Source organism: Macaca thibetana, chromosome 14 (genome assembly GCF_024542745.1).
Source record: "Macaca thibetana thibetana isolate TM-01 chromosome 14, ASM2454274v1, whole genome shotgun sequence".
Taxonomy (NCBI): Eukaryota; Metazoa; Chordata; class Mammalia; order Primates; family Cercopithecidae; genus Macaca; species Macaca thibetana.
The window spans coordinates 14039412-14059611 of NC_065591.1; the positions used below are offsets into that span (position 1 = coordinate 14039412).

General features: G+C 41.1%; 1 protein-coding gene across 1 annotated transcript in view; it reads left to right on the top strand.

The window, feature by feature from the left end:
- The first annotated feature begins 10899 nt into the window (after positions 1-10899).
- PATL1 (PAT1 homolog 1, processing body mRNA decay factor) overlaps positions 10900-20200 on the top strand; it is a 32833-nt gene continuing 23532 nt past the window's right edge. The window contains exons 1-2 of the mRNA XM_050758492.1: positions 10900-11068; positions 12948-13059. Of these exons, the coding sequence (XP_050614449.1) occupies positions 11054-11068; positions 12948-13059 (127 nt within the window). The 5' untranslated portion in view covers positions 10900-11053. The remainder of the gene's footprint in view (positions 11069-12947; positions 13060-20200) is intronic.

Genomic DNA, 20200 nt, shown 5'->3' on the forward strand with positions numbered 1-20200 from the left:
TTCATCTCTTTGGTTAAATTTATTCCTAAGCATCTTATTTTGTGCAGCCATTATAATTAGGATTGTTTTCTAGATTTCTATTTCAGATACTTTTCCATTATCATACAGAAGTGCTACTAATTTTTATATGTTGATTTTGTATCTCACAACTTCACTGAATTTATTAGTTCTAGTAGTTTTTTGGTGGAGTCTCTAGGGTTTTGTATATACAAGATCACGTCATCTACAAACACATAAAATCTAACTTCTTTATTCCCACTTTGGATGACTTTTCTTTCTTTCTCTTGGCAAACTGTTCTGGCTACAACTTCCAGTACTATGTTGAATAGCAGTGGCGAAACTGGACATCCTTGTCTTGTTCCACGTCTTAAAGGAAAAGCTTTCAGCATTCCCCCATTCAGTATGATGTTAGCTGTGGGTTTGTCAAACACGGCCTTTATTGTGTTGAGTTATATTTTTTCTATATCTAATTTGTTGAGAGTTTTCTACACCTAATTTATTGACAGTAAGAGATGCTGGATTTTGTGGAATCTTTTTCTGCATCTGTTGAATTGGCCATATGGATTTTATTGTTCATTTTGTTGATGTAATATTTTACATTTATTGATTTTATATAATGAAGCATCCCTGCACTCCTGGGATGTATTCCACTTGATCATAATGAATATTTTTAATGTGCTGGTGAATTTGTTTACTAGTATTTTGTTGAGGATTTTTGTATCTGTTTTCATCCAGGTTATTGGCCTGTAGTTTTTTTACCATTGTGTCCTTGTCTGGTTTTGTAATCAGAGTAATGTTGGCTTCATAGAACGAATTTGAAAGAATTTCCTCCTCTTCAATTTTTTGAAATGATTTCAGAAGAATTTTATTAGTTCTCTAAATGTTGGTAGAATTCAGCAGTAAGGCCATCAGGTCCTGGACTTGTCCTTAATAGGAGACTTTTTATGACTGATTCAGTCTCCTTATTCAATATTGTTCTATTCAGATCTTCTATTTTTTTATAGTTCAATCTTGGTAAGCTGTATGTGCCCAGGAATGTATCCATTTTTCTAGGTTATCTAATTTATTGGCATATAATTATTGATAATATTCTCTTATGATTCTTTTTCTCTGGTATCAGTTGTAATTTCTCCTTTTTCACTTTTGATTTTATTTCAATCTTTTCTCTTTTTCTTAGTCAATTTTGTTCATCTTTTCAAAAAACTTTTGTTGATCTTTTGTATTTTGTTAGTCTCTATTTCATTATTTCTGCTCTGATGTTTATTATATCCTTCCTTCTATTCATTTTTTCCTCCTACTCATTTTTGGTTTAGTTTGTTCTCTTATAGTTCCTTGAGGTGCAACATTAGGGTTAGGCAGCATGTAGTTTGCATATATATATACATACATACATATAGATAGATAGATTCAGCAATTTTATGTGTTTTAATTGGAGAATTTAATTCCTTTACATTCAGGTAATTATTGATAGGTAAGAACTTATTACTGTCATTTTGTTAATTGTTTTCTAGTTTGTATTGCATATCTTTTCTTTCTTCCTCTCTTACTGTCTTCCTTTGTGGTTAAGTGTTTTTCCCTGCAGTCTGTTTTGATTCCTTTTTATTTTTAGTATATTGATTATACTGCCATTACATTATCAGAATGTTCTGAATTTTACTAAATACTTACTTTTACAGTGAGTTTTGTACTTTTAGATGTTTTCATGTTACTCATTAGCACCCTTTCATTTCAGCTTGAAGAACTCCCTTTATCATTTTTTTGTAAGGCAGGCCTAGTAGTGATGAACTCCCTCAACTTTTGTTTATTTGGGTAAGTTTTTATTTTTCCTTCATTTCTGAAGGACAGCTTTGCTGGGTACACTGTTGTCAGTTGACATGGTTTTTTCTCCTTTAGTACTTTGACTATATCATCCTATTCTCTCCTGGCCTACAAGGTTTCTGCTGAGAAGTCCGCTGTTAAGCGTACTGCAAAAGTCCCTTTTATGTTGTTATTTTCTCTTGCTGATTTCAGCATCCTCTCTTTGACATTTACCTTTGACGATTTAATTATAATATGTCTTAGGGTGGTCTTCTTTGGATTAAATTTGATTGGTGGCCTATGACTTTCTCGTACCTGGATATTTTTATCTTTCTCCAGGTTTGGAAAGTTTTCTGCTATTATTTCTTTAAATAAACTTTCCACTTCTTTATCTTTCTCTACTTCCCCTTGAACTCCAGTGATCCATACATTAGCTCTTTTGATGTTATCCTATAAATCCCATAAGCTTTCTTCATTCCTTTCCGTTACTTTTTCGTGTTTCTCCTCTGACAGTATATTTTCAAATAACCTATCTTCTTTTTTTTTTTTTTTTTTTTTTTTTTTTTCGAGACGGAGTCTCGCTGTGTCACCCAGGCTGGAGTGCAGTGGCGCGATCTCGGCTCACTGCAAGCTCCGCCTTCCGGGTTCACGCCATTCTCCTGCCTCAGCCTCCGAGTAGCTGGGACTACAGGCGCCCGCCACCACGCCCGGCTAGTTTTTTGTATTTTTAGTAGAGACGGGGTTTCACCATGTTAGCCAGGATGGTCTCGATCTCCTGACCTCGTGATCCACCCGCCTCCTATCTTCAAGTTCACAGATTTTTTCCTCTGCTTGATTAATTCTGCTTTTGATGCTCTCTACTAATATTTTTCAATATTCATTGTTTTTTAGCTCCAAGATTTCTATTTTTTTTTATTGCAATATCTCCGTTAAATTTCTCTGATAAATTTTTAAATTGTTTCTCTGTGTTTTCTTGAACTTCCCTTTAGGGTCAGTCACTGGCATCTTATTTTTTTTTGGTGAGGTCAAATTTCCCTGCTTATTCTGGATGCTTGCAGATGTGCATTCATGTCTGTGTATTAGGTATTTATTCTAGTCTTTGCATTTTGGCTTTGTTTGTCCCTGTTTTACTTCAATAGGCCTGTCTAGAAGTTTTAAGCAACCTGACTTGTGTTTCCTAAGCCTGTGGCTGTTGCAGCCACTTCAGCACTAGAGGGGGCCCTAAGCCCAGGTTCACCACAAGTTTTGCAAGGACTTTGAGGTTGACACAGCACCCCAGTCAGGATGGACCTGAGGAAGATTGAAGGAAGGTACCTAGGCTGTATAGACAAGCTAGCCAGGGACCCAAGCCCAGAAGCCTGTCCCAGTGGCCTGGACAGACACCCCTCCCAGTAGTTCCCTGCACAGGCAGGATAATCCCCACATGTGGAAAGAGGGGCTGGAGCTGAGATTGGGCCCCCTCAGGGGCCCCCATGGAACAGAGGTCAGCAAACCCATCCCATTGGTTTAGATGGGTGTGGGGCCAGACTTGAGACTGGGTCTCAGAATCTGCTGTTGGACAGAGACTGGAAAGCCCATTGCAGAGGATCAGATGAACTCCTGTGAGATATGGACAACTTTCCCTTTGGGAAGCAATTTCCCAGCAAGTAGTACTAAGCTGGGACCACAGCTGAGGAGGGGTGGAGCTGAGCCACAAGACAACTTTCAAGTCGAAACTGCCAAAACCAATGTCAGCAGGCAGATAAGCCTTCCCTGCTGAGACACTGGTGTGCACGATTCTTCCTGCACTCCCTGGCAGACGGTTTTGGTGGTAGCCTCAAGGCCAGCAGGGGCTGTTGCCAAGCCCCTTGGGGAATGAGGCCATTTCCCCAGGCTTGACTCTGGGAGCACAACTGATGGGTCTGCCAACTGGGTATAGGCTTGCACTCTCAAAATCACCCTCCTAGGCCTTAGGCTCCATCAGGCTTCCACAACCTTCTACCTGAGTCCTGAGGCTTCCACAGAGAGACTTTCGTCTGGATGGGTGAAGAATTCTTATTGTTGGGGCATAAAAGCAGGTGACCTCCTATTCCACCATCTTGCTGACATCATTCCAACCCTGGAATCTATTTATCTGTCCAGAAAATTTGCCATGATTAAAAGGTCAGTTCTTCTTCTTCAAGTAGGCTGTGGTGGTTCTATAAAATATGTCCACAAATTCTTTGAAACTCCTCCCGTTACACAGTGGAGCCTAATTCCTCTCCGTTTGAGTATGGGCTGTACTTAGTAACTTATTTCTAGTACATAGAATGTGGCAGAAGTGACAGTGTGTGACATCTGAGGGGAAGGGGGGTCATAAAAGGTACTGTGGCTTTAGCTTCTACCTCAGATTACTCACTCTAAAAGAAGCTACCATGTCCTGAGGACAATCAAGAAGCCCTATGGAGATGTTAATGTAGCAAGGAACTGAGGTCTCCTATGAACAGCCAGGAAGGAACTGACACCTCTTGCCAACAGCCATGTAAGTGAACCATCTTGAGCACAGGTTCTCCAATGCTAGTGAAGACAATGCTAGTCATGGGTAAAATGCCAAACAGCATTGCATGCTACAGAGAAATCTTTCACGAAAGCAAAAGTCAACTGAGGTGGCTTACTTCCTTGTCTTATTTTAAGAAATTGCCATAGCCACCCCAACCTTCAGCAACCACTGCCTTTATCAGTAAGTAGCTACCAACATCGAGGCAAGACCCTCCATCAGGAAAAAGATTAAGATTCGCTAAAGGCTCAGATGATCGTTAGCATTTTTAGCAATAAAGCATTTTTTAATTAAGGTATGTACATTGGGTTTTTAAAGACATAATGCCATTGTACAGTAGGCTATAGCATAAATATCACTTCTCACCATTTTACATAATAGATTCTCGATAAACATGTATTGAGTTGAATCCCCTGCAAAAAAAAAAAAAGTTTAATAGTTTGCCAAAGCATAACTTTCAAAAAGCTAAATAAAAATTATTCTCTTTCAATTATATCATGAGCATGTGTCAAAATATTTATGTATCTTATTAATGAAAAGAAACAGCAAGGTGGTGAAGCTGATTCAAAGGAGGATACAAGAAACTATGAACTATATAGAGTGGGGGAAAATGCTGAATTTTTTTTTTTTTTTTTGAGACGGAGTCTCGCTCTGTCGCCCAGGCTGAAGTGCAGTGGCCGGATCTCAGCTCACTGCAAGCTCCGCCTCCCGGGTTCACGCCATTCTCCTGCCTCAGCCTCCCGAGTAGCTGGGACTACAGGCGCCCGCCACCTCGCCCGGCTAGTTTTTTTTTTTGTATTTTTAGTAGAGACGGGGTTTCACCGTGTTCGCCAGGATGGTCTCAATCTCCTGACCTCGTGATCCACCCGTCTCGGCCTCCCAAAGTGCTGGGATTACAGGCTTGAGCCACCGCGCCCGGCCGAAAATGCTGAATTAAGACTCAAAAGTTAAATATAACACTGGTTAATGTTCTGTGTGGCAATAAAACTGTCTCCTTTGAGATGATCTTTCCTACCAAAATGAAATTATCTCCACTGGACAAAAATAATTTGCAACTTGCTAATCTTCTATAAACTAATATCTAACTTTACTGAGTCTGGTCTCATTAATAATAAACACTAAGTCAAACAAGGTTACCTCTCTGTAGAACTTTAAATGACCTTTAGGCAGGCTTGTTAGATAATGCTCTTATTACAACACTGCAAGGCACACAACAATCCTTTTTCCTTATTTCCAAGTTTTGTATAATTTTTCTAAACGGACACATTCCCACTATCTATTAGTGAGCAATAAATGACTCTAAAACTTTGTGGTTGAAATGTACATATATATATAGCCACATGTGGTGGCACATGCCTGAAGGCTTGGCTACTGGGGAGGCTGAGGTGGGGGAATGGCTTAAGCCCAGGAGTTTGAGGTGGCAGTGGGTTATGATTGCACCATTGCACTGCAGCCTGTCTCAAAAAACAACAAACAAACAAAACAAACAATACAATTTGTGGCTTAAAACTACAACCATTTTATTCTTTTTTTTTTTTTTTTTTTTTTTTGAGGCGGAGTCTCACTCTGTCGCCCAGGCTGGAGTGCAGTGGCGCGATCTCGGCTCACTGCAAGCTCCGCCTCCCGGGTTCCCGCCATTCTCCCGCCTCAGCCTCCCGAGTAGCTGGGACTACAGGCGCCGCCACCACGCCCGGCTAATTTTTTTGTATATTTAGTGGAGACGGGGTTTCATTGTGTTAGCCAGGATGGTCTCGATCTCCTGACCTCGTGATCCGCCCGTCTCGGCCTCCCAATATTTTATTCTATATATGTATACATATATATAAAATACTTCTATGGGCCAGGAATTTGGGAGCAGCTTTACTGAGTGATTCTTCTGCTCTACATGGCATGGAATGGAGTCACAATGTTCGGCTGGTAGCTGAACAGGTGTGAAGAGTCCAAGACAGCTTCATACACATACTTGGTGTCTTGACTGGGATGGTTAATAAGCTAAATACAGCTGGACCCGCCTTCCTCTTTATGTAATTTCAGTAAATGTGATCTCTTCAGCAAAGCAGCCAGGTATTTTACACGGACTTACACTGCCAATCTTCTTAAAGGTGACCCAGAACTGGCAGAGCATCTCCACTTCCATAATCCATTAGTCAAAGCAGTTATAGCCCAGTCCAGAGTCAAGGAAAAGGGAACATAGATCCTACCTCCCAATGGGAGAAGTAGCAGGGTGTGCTGGTTTGCGCCTGTAATCCCAGCTATGCAGGAGGCTGAGGCCAGGAGTTTGAGACCAGCCTGGGCAACATAGTGAGACCCTGTCTTTACAAAAATAAAAAATAAATGAGCTGGGTATAGTGGTGTGTACCTGTAGCCCTAGCTATTCAGAAGGATAAGTCAGGAGAATCTCTTGAGCCCAGGGGTTTGAGGCTGCTGTGAACTATAATCACACCATTGCACTACAGCCTGGGCAACAGAGTGAGACCCCACCTCTGAAAAGTAAATAATAAAAACTAATCAGATAATTATTAAATGTGAGAACTGTCAAAGAATTGGTGGCCATGTTTAGTCCATCACAAATTTTGCCTTGTAAACAGTTATTTTTATTATATGGGTAAATCTTTTCCCCTAAGATCTGCTGCACTAAGGGTTCCCATTACTTTCTGGGAGGTTTGTCATAACTTTTTTCACTACATGAGAAATGACCCTGGGTGCAGCCCACTACTCTTTTCTCCCTCTATAACCCTGCAAGCACTAATGGACAATGTGGGGTTTCAAAGTGTAGTCACAGAACTAGTAGCATGGGCATAATGTGGCAACTTGTTACAAATGCAGATTCTCAGGCCTGACTTCCCTCCTACTGAATGTGAAACTCTGGGGATAGGGCCAAGTAGTCTATGTTTTCACAAGCCATCTTGGCAATTCTAAATGCATGCTAAAGTTTGAAATCAGTGTTTTAGAGATGTAAGTTACTTGATGAAAATATCTGAAACTAGTCTCACAAGAAAGTAAATTTTATGTCATTTTTTTTTTACATTTAGAAAAGAAACAGGCCAGGTGTAGTGGCTCACGCCTATAATCCCAGCACTTTGGGAGGCCGAGACAGGAGGATGGCATGACACCAGGAGGTCGAAGCTCAGTGAGCTGTGATCATGCTACTGTACTCTAGCCCAAGTAACTGAATGAGACCTTGTCTGGTTTAAAAAAAAAAAAAAGTAAAAAAGAAACAATGCATAGTCTGTAAATACTATAATGGCTTACAGAACCTCCAGAAAGCACAGATAATGACAAAGAAAGCTGGTGTGGTGGCTTTTCTCTAACTGATGGCCTTCCTCAGTGGTCAATAACTTTTCCCACATACTTGGCATGCAGGAGACACCTCCCTTCTCCCACCCACTCAAGGGACACTTCCCAGAGATGTCATACCTTATGTCTAAAGAACCACCTGTGAAAAGAACTGGTACCTTCTCCATCTTAATAATGGGCCTATTAAGCAGCTCAAAAAGTATATATATATATATATACACACATACATTATTCTTTTTTTTTTTTTTTTTTTTTTTTTTTTTTTGAGATGGAGTCTCACCCAGGCTAGAGTGCAGTGGTGCAATCTCAGCTCACCACAACCTCCATCTCCCGGGTTCAAGCAATTCTCCTGCCTCAGCCTCCCGAGTAGCTGGGACTACAGGCACGTGCCACCATGCCAGGCTAATTTTTGTATTTTTAGTAGAGATGGGGTTTCACTATGTTGGCCAGGCTGGTCTCGAACTCCTGACTCTCGTGATCCACCTGCCTCAGCCTCCCAAAGTGCTGGAATTACAGCCGTGAACCACCAGCGCCCAGCCTAAAAATACATTATTCTTTTAAAGGGACTTTCAATCTCCCTCACAGACAGGTGTATAAGAGAAAACGGGAAATTTTGCTGATCCTGTCTATGACACCTTGTTTTCTGCTCCTTTAATTCCTGCTCTACAGCATTTCTTTCCTTGTACTTTCTTTGGGTTTATTTTATAGTTAATTTATATTCAGCCTTCCCTATTTTCGTTCTCAGTCTCTCGAGTAGCTGCTGGGACTACAGGCACAGGTGCACACCACTAATACCAGAAATAATGCGGAGCAGCTAATAAAAAAAATTAACCCAGCTAAGTTTTATATTTTTTGTAGAGGTGCGGTTTCGCCATGTTACCTAGGCTGGTCTCCAACTCCTGAGCTCAAGCAATCCACCCAGCACAGCCTCCCAAAGTTCTGGTATTACATGCACGAGCCATCACACCCATCCCCTATTTTATTATATAAACTGTTTTGTCAGTGTCCTAAAAGTTTTGATATATTAATACATTTATCACTCAGTTGTAAATATTTTCTGCTTTCCATTATTTTCTCTTAAGTAGTCAATGGATTAGAGGGGTTTTTGTTTTGTTTTCGTTTTTGTTTTTTTTGAGAGGGAGTCTGGCTCTGTGGCCCAGGCTGGAGTGCAGTGAGGAGATCTCAGCTCACTGCAAGCTCTGCCTCCCGGGTTCACACCATTCTCCCGCCTCGGCCTCCCGAGTACCTGGGACTACAGGCGCCCGCCACCATGCTCAGCTAATTTTTTTGTATTTTTAGTAGAGACGGGGTTTCACCGTGTTAGCCAGGATGGTCTCGATCTCCTGATCTCGTGATCCACACGCCTCGGCCTCCCAAAGTGCTGGGATTACAGGCGTGAGCCACCACACCCGGCCTAGACGGTTTTTTTTGTTGTTGTTTTGTTGAAAATTTAAGACTTTTTTTCCTAATCTGTTGTTACTATTGATCTTATATAATGATCAGAAAACATTATCTGCAAGATCAGGGATCAGCAAACTCTGTAAAAGGCCAAATAGTAAGTATGTTACACTTTACGGGACACACTGTATCCATTGTAACGACTCAATTCTGACTTTATAACATTAAAGCAACCAAAGACAATATGTAAATAAATAAGGTTGGCTGTATTCCAACAAAGCTTCCCTTACAAAAACAGGTGGCTGGCCAGATTGGGCTGTGGGCCACAGCCTGCTAACCCTTGATCTACATGGCACCAATTCTTTGGTAATTATTAAGAGGTACTGTTACTTAGTACTTGATATTTTATAACGTTCCATGCATGTTTGAAAACCAATATATCATCTTGTCCGTAGCCTCCTCCACTTCTTTAAAGTTCAGGCCTGGCCCATGTCAACATTTGCTTTTATCTTGGCACAGTGATTAAGACACTGGGCTTTTAACAATCAGACAAATCTCAGCTACTAGCTTTGCCACTCGCCATTGGGTGGTTGGAGGCAAACTACTTAATGTCGCTAATTCTCAGGTTCCTCAACCATAAACTGAGAAAATAACAGTACCTACCTCATGGGGAGCACATAAGGAAGGATTCAATGAGACAATCCATATAAAGCGCCTAGCAGAGTCCCAGGCAGCCTTCAATCGTTAGTAGTAGTGTTAACATCATGAGGCAGGTGTAATTATACCCATTTTACAAGAAACTAAGGCTTAGAGAGGTTTCGGTAAGTCGCCCAAAGTTTCCTAACCAGTGGCAAAGCACGAACTCCCACCCAGAACTTTTCACAAATTCGACGTTTCCCGTACTCAAACTGATGCAGATACACTAACATTTAGGAGATTTACTGTATGCCATTCCGAGGCGAGGCTGCATTTTAAGACGCCCAGGGAAGAAACGGATTGCGAAATCCACAAGAATTCACTCTTTGTCGTGCAAGTTTTGTCTGAAGGGAAAGGGGCAAGAAGGGCATGGAACGTGCTAGAAGTAACAAACCACCCAACAGAATTCTGGAACCAGGGGTCCGCAGCTTCTAAGCTGGACACATTCCTCTCTAGGTTCGATCCTCTAAGGAAGTGGCGTCACCCAGCGGCGCATCCCGGCCCGAAGACCCTGCTGCTGCGTGGCCCGCAGCCCATGGCCGTGCTGCCCTTCAAGGCTCTGCAGCTCCTCGCGCCTGATGAGCCTGGCGCCTAAAAATACCACCCTAGTTAAACCTCCCAGAACCTGTCTTCGGCATTTCAAAAAAAAAAAAAAAAACGGGCGCCGTCATCGTTTAGAGCCACATAAATCACAGGCCTGACCTGCTGCGGATTCAGCAGGCGACGAGCCACTGAAAGTGGCGAAGAAGTCCGCCCCTTTCGAAGACGAGCAACTTTCCATTCTTTTTTCCCTGCGCAAGGCGCAGATCGTAACGTGGAGACCCCCGAGCAACCCCAAGAGTGAGTGGGACGTTGGAAAAACAGCCAGGGAATCTCCATGTTTCCCAGCCCAGGGTAAGCCCAGGATTCTTCAGAGCCATACCCTGTGACAATCACAAGGGTTTTCTCCGCCTCGCGGGTGACGGACAACTCGTGACCTGCCCCTCAGCTCCAAACCAAGCGCCTAGCGGGCGCGGAGAAAGAGGGGGCGGAGCTGCAAGCCCAGATCACCAGGCAGCCGACAACGGGCAGCGCGTGCGCAGTCTCTCGCCACGGGACCTCCTTCCCGCCGCTGAGACTAGGAAGCAGGACGCCAAATCTGTCCCTGCGCAGCCGCCGCCGCCGGGCGCCGAGCCGGGTGGCCGCCCTGCCTGAGGCGCGCCTGCGCACGTCTCCACGCACGCTCCGGCGTACGGCGGCGGCCAGGGGTCGCGAGCCGGTTGAGGACCCGCGCGCGGAGGAGCCGGGGAGTCAGCGCTTCTTCCCTCCCTCCCCCTCTCCCCTCCCCGCTCCCTGCCCCCCTCCCCAAGAATGTTCCGCTACGAGGTGAGCTGTTGCGACCGGAAGTGACCCCTCCCTCCCTCCCGCGCCCCTCTCCCTCACTCCCCCTCCGCACGCCGGTCCCGTGTTCCTGCGGGGCAGGGGGCGGGCTGGGGGAGTCGCAGGACTTAGCTGGACGCGACTGGCCTGGGGTCGCGGGTCTAATTCTAGGGCTGGGAGCTGGCTTCAGGGGTCGAGACAGTCCCATTAGTTGCCGCTGGGGAAAGTTGGCCTCCGTTTTGGGGTGGGGAGGGCCCGTTAAGTGCTGTAACCAGACCACACCCCCGCCCCCACCCCTAGAGGAGCCATCGAGGGTACAGTATTGCATCTACCCGGGTGCTTTTCTTGAGTAGGAGTCACCCGGGAATTCCCTGAGCCGAGTTTCCCGCCCTGGACCCGGAACCACCCCCCACCCACCTCCACTCGAATTACACTGACACACACCCCATTCACACAGGCTACCTTCAGGTCAAGGGGGCCTGGGCTTGCCGTTGGACTAGGGCCCCAGCCCGTTTACTAAAGAGGGCTCCGAGTTGGGAGGGGGGCGTGTCCAGCAGAAGTTCCCTCTGAGCTAGTGCTGGGCGACGTGGGTTTGGTGAAGGTCCCGGGAATGTAGCAATAGCAACAAACAGTGCTGACCCTGTCACCAACTCACTGTATGACCTTGAGCGACTCCTAATCTCTGGACGTAAACTTTCTGGGTTTGTAGCATGAAAGAACTGATGTAAATGATCCTATTTTTAATTGAAAAAGCAGTGATTTGGTAAAGTAGATCTTTGTGATTTGGAAGGGAGTGCTGCTGGAAGTTGCCTTTGATACGAAGGCAGCTGCATGCCTATTTGCATAAATTTGGAAGGGCTCTGGCAGGAGAATAACGCCCTTTGACCTAATCTTTCCTTTGTAAACAGGGTAGCTAAGAGGTAGCCAGGCAAGGTGTATCACAAACGTATCTACTGATCGACTATGGAATTCTGATTCCGAATTTTTGAAAATTGAGGACAGATATACTTAATAGGAATGATCCAAGACCAAACCGAAAGGAAAACTTGGAGAATAAATCAGTTGAGTAAAATTGAAGTGAAGTTAACCTACCTAGGATGTGGTGACCTCTAGCCTTTGTTCGATAATCTGTAATCTTTGCCTGCTTTGATCATCACAACTCTCTGCCATAGTTGGTATAGTCCCTGCATTACGATATAAGAGACTGAGCCTTACAGCCTAGCACAGAGCCTTAGACACAATAGGTTGTATAAAGGTATTTGATGAGCTAATTAGAAATTTTCTGAGTTGCCCATGTTCACACTGACTGTAGAAGTGGAGCCAGAACTTGAACTTGTCATATCACAGCTTTTCCAGAGTTCATTTTATTGTGGTTGAAGACCTAACTTTAATCACTAGAGTTTAGGCCTATAGGGAAGATAAAAAAGATGGAAAATGAAGACAAAGCTTTGAAAGGGAATAATAGTTGAAAACATGAATATAATGAGAAAGATGAGAATTTTGCTAGAAAAGATACATAAAGATACAAGAAAATAAAGGGTTCATTATTAGTTGTCCTCACTTTTCCAACCAGTGATATAAGGGAAGTTGTGGACTTAATTTCTTGGTTGCATGAGGAACTGCTGTTAGTGGATTCTTGATAAAATAGAGAAATGGAATGCTGTGAGGTGGGGCGAGAATTAAATAAGGAATAGGAAATAGAAAGTGAAAGAAAGCTGATGAAATCTTCCAGTGTCAGAAATTGGGAAGTAGAAAATGCCATCTTTACAAAAAGTCATAATGAAGCAATTATGTTCATTGAGAAGGTAAGATGAACATTTTTAGAACCTTTTTAAAATGAGGGTGTGAATTTCATGAATAACTAATGTCGTTCCTCTTTTTTTAGTCTTTGGAGGATTGTCCTCTGGATGAAGATGAAGATGCATTTCAGGGACTGGGAGAAGAAGATGAAGAGATTGATCAATTCAATGATGATACATTTGGGTCAGGTGCAGTTGGTAAGTGACATCTTTCTCTTATAATATCATCTTGGCTTCTTGCTCTTTTCAAGTGCTGTCTTTTAGAAGTGCTTTATCTTATTAGGGGTAACCTCATTCACTAACTTGGCAAGATATTCTTCTATTCCTCATCTTAGTCAGAATGTTTCATTCTTCACTGGAAACAGCACCTATCCTGATCCTCTGAGTATCTTTTTGCCTCACCTCTAAAATCAGGTATTCTGTAAGCCTTGCCCCTTCCAGCTATATGATCTATGGCTACAGGTTGCCCCTATGAGGGATTCAAATGTTTAGAGAAGTAAACATTTAAGAGAGATTTAAAGTAATCCTAAATGAGAGGAATTTTTATTTGTATGACATATAACTTAAGGAAAACTAGTGTACTAGTAGAAAAGTATGTGGGTGTATGTGTTTTAAAATTTAGTCTATCACTGGTATATTATATAACTTTGCAACTTATAGTATCTTCAACAAAACGTAAAGCTTTTTATACCAAGAATTTTGGGGGTCAAGAAAGGTCTCATAAGTTAGAAAAGTATGCACAGATGAAATTTTGTTCATCCCTGGATATAGATACATATTTTTTATTTATTTATTTATTCTTTTTTGAGATGGAGTCTTGCTCTATCACCCAGACTGGAGTGCAGTGGCATGATCTCAGCTCACTGCAACCTCCGCCTCCCAGGTTCAAGCAATTCTCTTGCCTCAGGCTCCCGAGTACCTGGGATTATAGGCACCTGCCACCACACCCAGCTAATTTTTGTATTTTTAGTACAGACGGAGTTTCACCATGTCGGCCAGGCAGGTCTCGAACCCCTGACCTCATGATCCACCTGCCTCGGCCTCCCAAAGTGCTGGGATTACAGGCCTGACCACCGCGCCCAGCCTGTAGATACATATTTTAAGAGTTGGGAAAAGTTTAAAACCTAAAGAGCCAAACTAAGCTTACAGACCACAGGGTTATAAATACCGAGATGGAAAATTTAGAAAGCAAGCTTATAACGTTCAAGAACACATGTTACTTAGAACAGGTGTAGAACAAGTGGAGTAATAAGTTAAAATTTAAACTTTTAAACTATATACATATACATATACATATGCATATACATATACATATACATTTGATTTGAGACAGAGTCTTGCTCTGTCACCTAGACAAGTGCAGTAGCATGATGTTGGCTCGCTGCAGCCTCTGCTTCCCCAGTTCAAGCAGTTCTCCTGCCTCAGCCTTCCAAGTAGCTGAGAATACAGGCGCCCGGGTAATTTTTGTATTTTTTAGTAGAGACAGGATTTCTCCATTTTTGGCCAGGGTGGTCATGAACTCCTGACCTCAAGTGATCCCTCCTCAGCCTCCCAAAGTGCTGGAATTACAGGTGTGAGCCACCGCGCCTGGCCAAAACTATATATTTTTAAGCAAATGAATAGGTAAGAGTCAATGCAGATATGTTTGCTTAGACTTGGTGCTGGAAAGCAGCAATAAGAGTGTTTATGTTCAAATGTATAAATATGTATGATTCTTTGGAGTCACAACACTTCTGTCTGCAACAAATGCTCCAAGTTAAGTCATAAGGAAGAAGAGAAAATTTAGCAATAGTTGGTAATCCCAAGATGTTGAATATCAAAAACAAATAAGAGACCTTAAAGTATTATAATGGTCACTGGTTTTGCAGTGACCTAATACATTTATTAAAGCTTAGACTGAATTGAATAAACTGGCAAAAATGAAGGTGTTTTAATATTGTCAGTTATTTGTAAAATTCACTAGAGAACTAAAACTTTGTTATGATTAGAAGCAGCAAGAAAAGTGTCGAAAGTGGAAGCTAGACTCATGATGGAAGGGAATCAAAGACCTTTTGGGTTATAGGCATGGGTTGGCAGATGAGATTGTCCAGGAGGATAACTTGATCCAAGATGCTATTCTCTCTCTCCATGGAGATCACAGGCAAAGAGATGTAGAGTGGAATTACAAAAGCAGGAAACTGATGTGAATTGCAAATTATATTTGGAAGGTAGTTTAGTGATGATCAGTAGAACACAATAAGCTATTTGTGGTAGCTCAAGCCCACAGCTCTCAGCACTTTGGAAGGTCAAGGCAGGAGGATCACTTGAGGCCAGGAGTTCAAGACCATCCTGGGCAACATAGTGAGACTCTTTCTCTACAAAATTTTTTTTGAAAAATATCCAGGCATGCTGGTATGTGCCACTTAGGAGGCTGAGGATCCCTTGAGCCCAAGAGTTCAGGGCTGCATCAGCTATGGCGGTGCCACTACATTCCAGCCTGGGTAACAGAGCGAGACCTTGTCTCTAAAAAGTTAATTATCAAATAATTTAAAAATAGAATACCATAGAAGCTACCAACACGTGCTTGTTTCTAGAACTCTTTTTCTATTAAAATACTGTACTGAATGTTAACCATTTTTTCAACAAGTTCCTCAGTATTAAAATGAATTAGCTAGAATTGATTTATAGACATTAAAATGAGGCAGCATTGACTTCCAGAGTGCTATGGACAGTCTTTTTTTCCTGAGTTTCTATTTTTTCTCGTAAGATGGGAATAATATTGCCTTAAAAGGATGTTAGAGTGTCCAGAACTGTATTTTATATGACGGGGAAGAAGGAAAGTGCACATGTGCTGAAAAAGCCATTAGGTTTACACAGTAAAAGAACAGGTAGTACAAAGTAAAGGCAATGAAATGGCGTATGATTAACCCACTTTGTACCTTAGGGCCAAAGGGTGATTAGAAGGACTTTTTGCCCAAGAAAGTTTATAATGGAGAAAAGATTTCCAAAGGTGAGCCCTTTCCCTTGAGAGTGTAATGTACTTGAATTGTAAGATCTTAATTCTTCATAACAGCTTGGTGTAAATACTATAAAAAGAAAATTGTTTTCCAAGTCAACCTGTGACTTCTTTGATACTCGTCTACAGGTTGATACAAAGCTGGTATAGAGAGTTTAAATCTAGAGGTGAAATGTCAGACTTTGACATTTGTTTTGATTTTATGATTTTTAATTCATATAGTGGGCATCTTGAATAATACCTGCTGTGGACATTTTAGGTCATTGGCTACAAATGGTCACCTTTCCTTAAGAAACTAGTCACTGTCTTCTGCATGAAAAATGTTTGCATCATCTAAGAGCAATAAATAGTGTTGCAGTAATCCCAACTCCTCTAAAAATAAAAGCTTACACTTAGCATGGTGCTTATTATGACTAGGCACCATTCTAAATGTTTTACATATATTGTTAATCCTCACAGCAACTTTGTGAGATAGGTACTGTTATTATCCTCATTTTAACAAATGAGGAAGAGTGACGGGTTAAGTAACCATAAATATAATTACTGTAAAGTACTAGTTATGTTAAATAGTTTTTGGGGACTCTTTGGAAATCTCCTGCCTCCACTTGGAAGGGATCACCCTCCTTCCTACCTCTCTTTTATTGATAGCTACTATAGTCTTTAGAGATAAAGATTGCCTTGAAATTAAATCACTTCTACTTCCTTTTTATTTTGTTTTCATTCAAAACTATATCTGAGACAGGCTTCAGGGGTTGTTATTACAAGTATAAGTTTATAGAAGCAGCCGGAAATTCAGTAACACACATCAGGGTATAGGTTAGTTCATTATTACAGATAGTCTCTTTCCCTTCATTTCTCTGTTACTCTTTTGCCTATCTTTTATCATTTTGACCAATAATGGACTCAGGTCAAGCACTGGCATATCTAAGTAACTATATTTTTAGGTCATTTGAAAAAGATACAGGGTGAAGTATTCTTTTGCAGTAAGGGCATAAGATCTCTAAAATACTACTTCAGATAATTTTTTACAAGAGTAAGAAAAATCTAAAATGATGATGATAGTATTTTATGGCATAGATTCCTTTGCTTACGTGTGTAAAAATGTAACATTCAATTCACCAGAGATCTATTCTCACAGAATATGGCAACTTAACCAATATTTTAAAAATATTATTATTAAGGAGAAGTAGATTATCCATATTTGATAGGATTTGGTAAAGTTAGCAAGCATGAATATGGGAATTAGTGACAGACAAGCATGCAAATTAGAACTCTACTGCATTAGAACAAATCCACTAACAAATTAACTTCTTAAATTTGGGAAATAAATGTTTTTACAAATCCCTCAATTCAAGATGATAGATTCCCACTCTTGTGACATTGCTAAGTTAGTAAAGTTACAAAAAACAATTTATCCTGTCTCAGCTTACTATTCCTTACCAAGGATGACACAAATATGAATGTCACATTTGGTTTTTAATTATATTCTTCTTTAAATATTTTCTTTCAGATGATTAGTCATTTAAATTAATACTGTAATTTTCATTTAAAGTGGATTTTTCCATTTTTTGGAGCACATCAGGATAGACTTATCAGAGACCATCATCATAAAATAGCTACCTTAAATTCTTTTTTGTAAGATGACAATTTAGGAGAAGAGTGTCACCTGACTAGTCACTCAGGTAAGAGGAAGCTGTTGGGTAGGCAAAAAATACCACATAATTATAAAGAAGACCCAGGTCCCGGAGGCTTAGGTAAGGATATTTTTATAGCTTTTGCCCGCAGCCTTTATCCTAGTGATGGCAAAGTGATCCTCAACGTAAGGAATCCCTTACCACAACTAATACACTCAAATCTACCACAGTGTCCCCAAACTAGACAGTGGGTCCTGTGATACCAAAATTATATATTTGAAAGTCCCACTTCCCTCACTCTGCGGATCACTAGTATTATGTGATACCTTGTTGTATGATAAAAAAATACATATAGCAAATTTTAACTGTTAATATAATCTGATTATAAAAGGAAGTTAGTCTATTTAAAGTCACATAAACTGTTAAGATATGTATGATGTTCATTACAGTATTAATTATTATATTGGAAAATTGTAAATAATCCAAATATTTACCAGTAGGGGATAAATTACATTATAGTTTAGCAATAAAATATAATCTTATGTAGGTATTAAAAAGAATGAGATAATATCAGTAGTTATGCCTGTGTGCATGCATGAAAAGATGTCCAAGACATATTGCTTAAGTAAAAAGAAACAAGTTAACTTTATAAACTTAACACAACTTAAAACTATTTAAAACTTAACATAGCTGTGGAATTATGGGGAACTTTCACTTAAGTGACGTGTGTTTGAATTTTTTAAACATGTATTTTCTTTGAAAGCAGAAAAGAGAAAGTCCTGTTTGTGTTATGACCTGTTATCCCTGTCTGTTGACCGGCCGGGCGCGGTGGCTCAAGCCTGTATACTTTGGGAGGCCGAGACGGGCGGATCACGAGTTCAGGAGATCGAGACCAAACATGTAACTAAAAAAAAAATACTCCCAGCTACTCGGGACGCTGAGGCAGGAGAATGGCGTGAACCCGGGAGGCGGGGCTTGCAGTGAGCTGAGATCCGGCCACTGCACTCCTGGGTGACCTGGGTGACAGAGCCAGACTCCGTCTCAAAAAAAAAAAAAAAAAAAAAAAAAAAAAAAAAGAATACCATATAACATGTACAAAATAATACTTTTTGTGGATTAGAAAGTAGTGCATATTGAGATGAGGTAAAGGAAGAAATAAAATGAAAGGATTATTTAGGAGTAGGAATGAGGAGGAAGAAGTTTCGCATTTGAATACCTGAAAAGAAAGGCCGGATGCGGTGGCTCACGCCTGTGATCCCAGCTCTTTGGAAGGCCATTGCTGGTGGATTGCTTGAGCCCAGGAGCTCAAGACCAGTCTGGGCAACATGGGGAAACCCTGACTCTACAAAAAATACAAAAATTAGCCTAGCGTGGTGGTACAAACCTGTAGTTCCAGTTACTTGGGAGGCTGAGGTTGGGGGATCACCTGAGCCCAGGAGGTCGAGACCACAGTGAGCCAGATCACGCCATTGCACTCTAACCTGGGCGACAGTGAGACCCTGTCTCAAAAAATAGAAATAAAAAAGAATACTAAAAGAAGCAAAACTGTGAGTACAGCTTTCCTGATGGAAGCAGAATGGAATAAGATTGGCGAGAACTGGAGTGAAATGTGATGGAAGTAAGGTCTAGCTCCACAGCAGCTGATAGAGGGTTCTGAAGATTGTCATCTGTGCTGTAATGGGATTCAAAAACAGAAAAAATGATGCCAACATACCAAATGCAAAAATAACCTTAGTGTCAGTGCTACAGACTTTATAGTAGTGTGCAGTAATAGCAGACATAGTTAAAATAAAAAAGGAAATGCCCCTTCCTCTTCCCCAGCCTGTTTTCAGCACAGCAACCAGAGTGATTCTTTTAAAAGTTAAGCCAAATGAAAATTTTCATTGGCATAGTGGCCCAGAATGAGCCTCCTCCTCATGACTTTTTGACCTTATTTTCTTCTACTCTCCCCACCCTGCTTATTCCATTCCAAACACAGTCCTCCTTGCTGTTTCTCAAAACCGTCAATCTCTCACCTTAAGACCTTTCTTTATACTGACTGTCCCTCTGCCTGGAACCGTCTTCTCCCAGATACCCAAATTGCTAACCCTCTTACTCTTCAGAATCTTTGCTCAAATGTCATCTTCTCAATGAGGCCTACCTCTGACCATCTATTTAAATTTGCAATCTGCCTTTCTTCCTTTATATTCCTATAGCAGTTTCATCTTCTGGTATAGTATCTAATTATTATGCTTATTGTCTATCTCTTTCCTGCTTGCATGAAAGTATTACAAAGGCGGAATCTCTGTCTTTTTGTACACCAGTGTATCCCATGCATCTAAAACAGGGCTTGTCACATAATAGATGCTTACCAAATATTTATTGAATGGAACAAATGGATTCAAAAGCATGTAAAGAATGTGGCACTTATAATCTAAAAGAAAGTTGTGTGCTAATGCTATGAGTTTTAACTTCCCTTTAAAGTTTTTGCTTGAAATGTCATAGAATCTCAAAACCAACTAGTAGTACTATACATATCTATCACCAGTTTAGGAAACAGTTTCAGAATATAGTTTGGACATTATTGATGTTTTAAGCTATTAATTCACATTTTTGAATTTTATTCCTGGTATAATGTTATTTGCTTTTAATAGTAAAAAGCACGCTTTTATGTCCCTTAGTTTAAACCTTATATCCTGTTTCTAAGTGGAAACTTAACTTTCTGCCTATC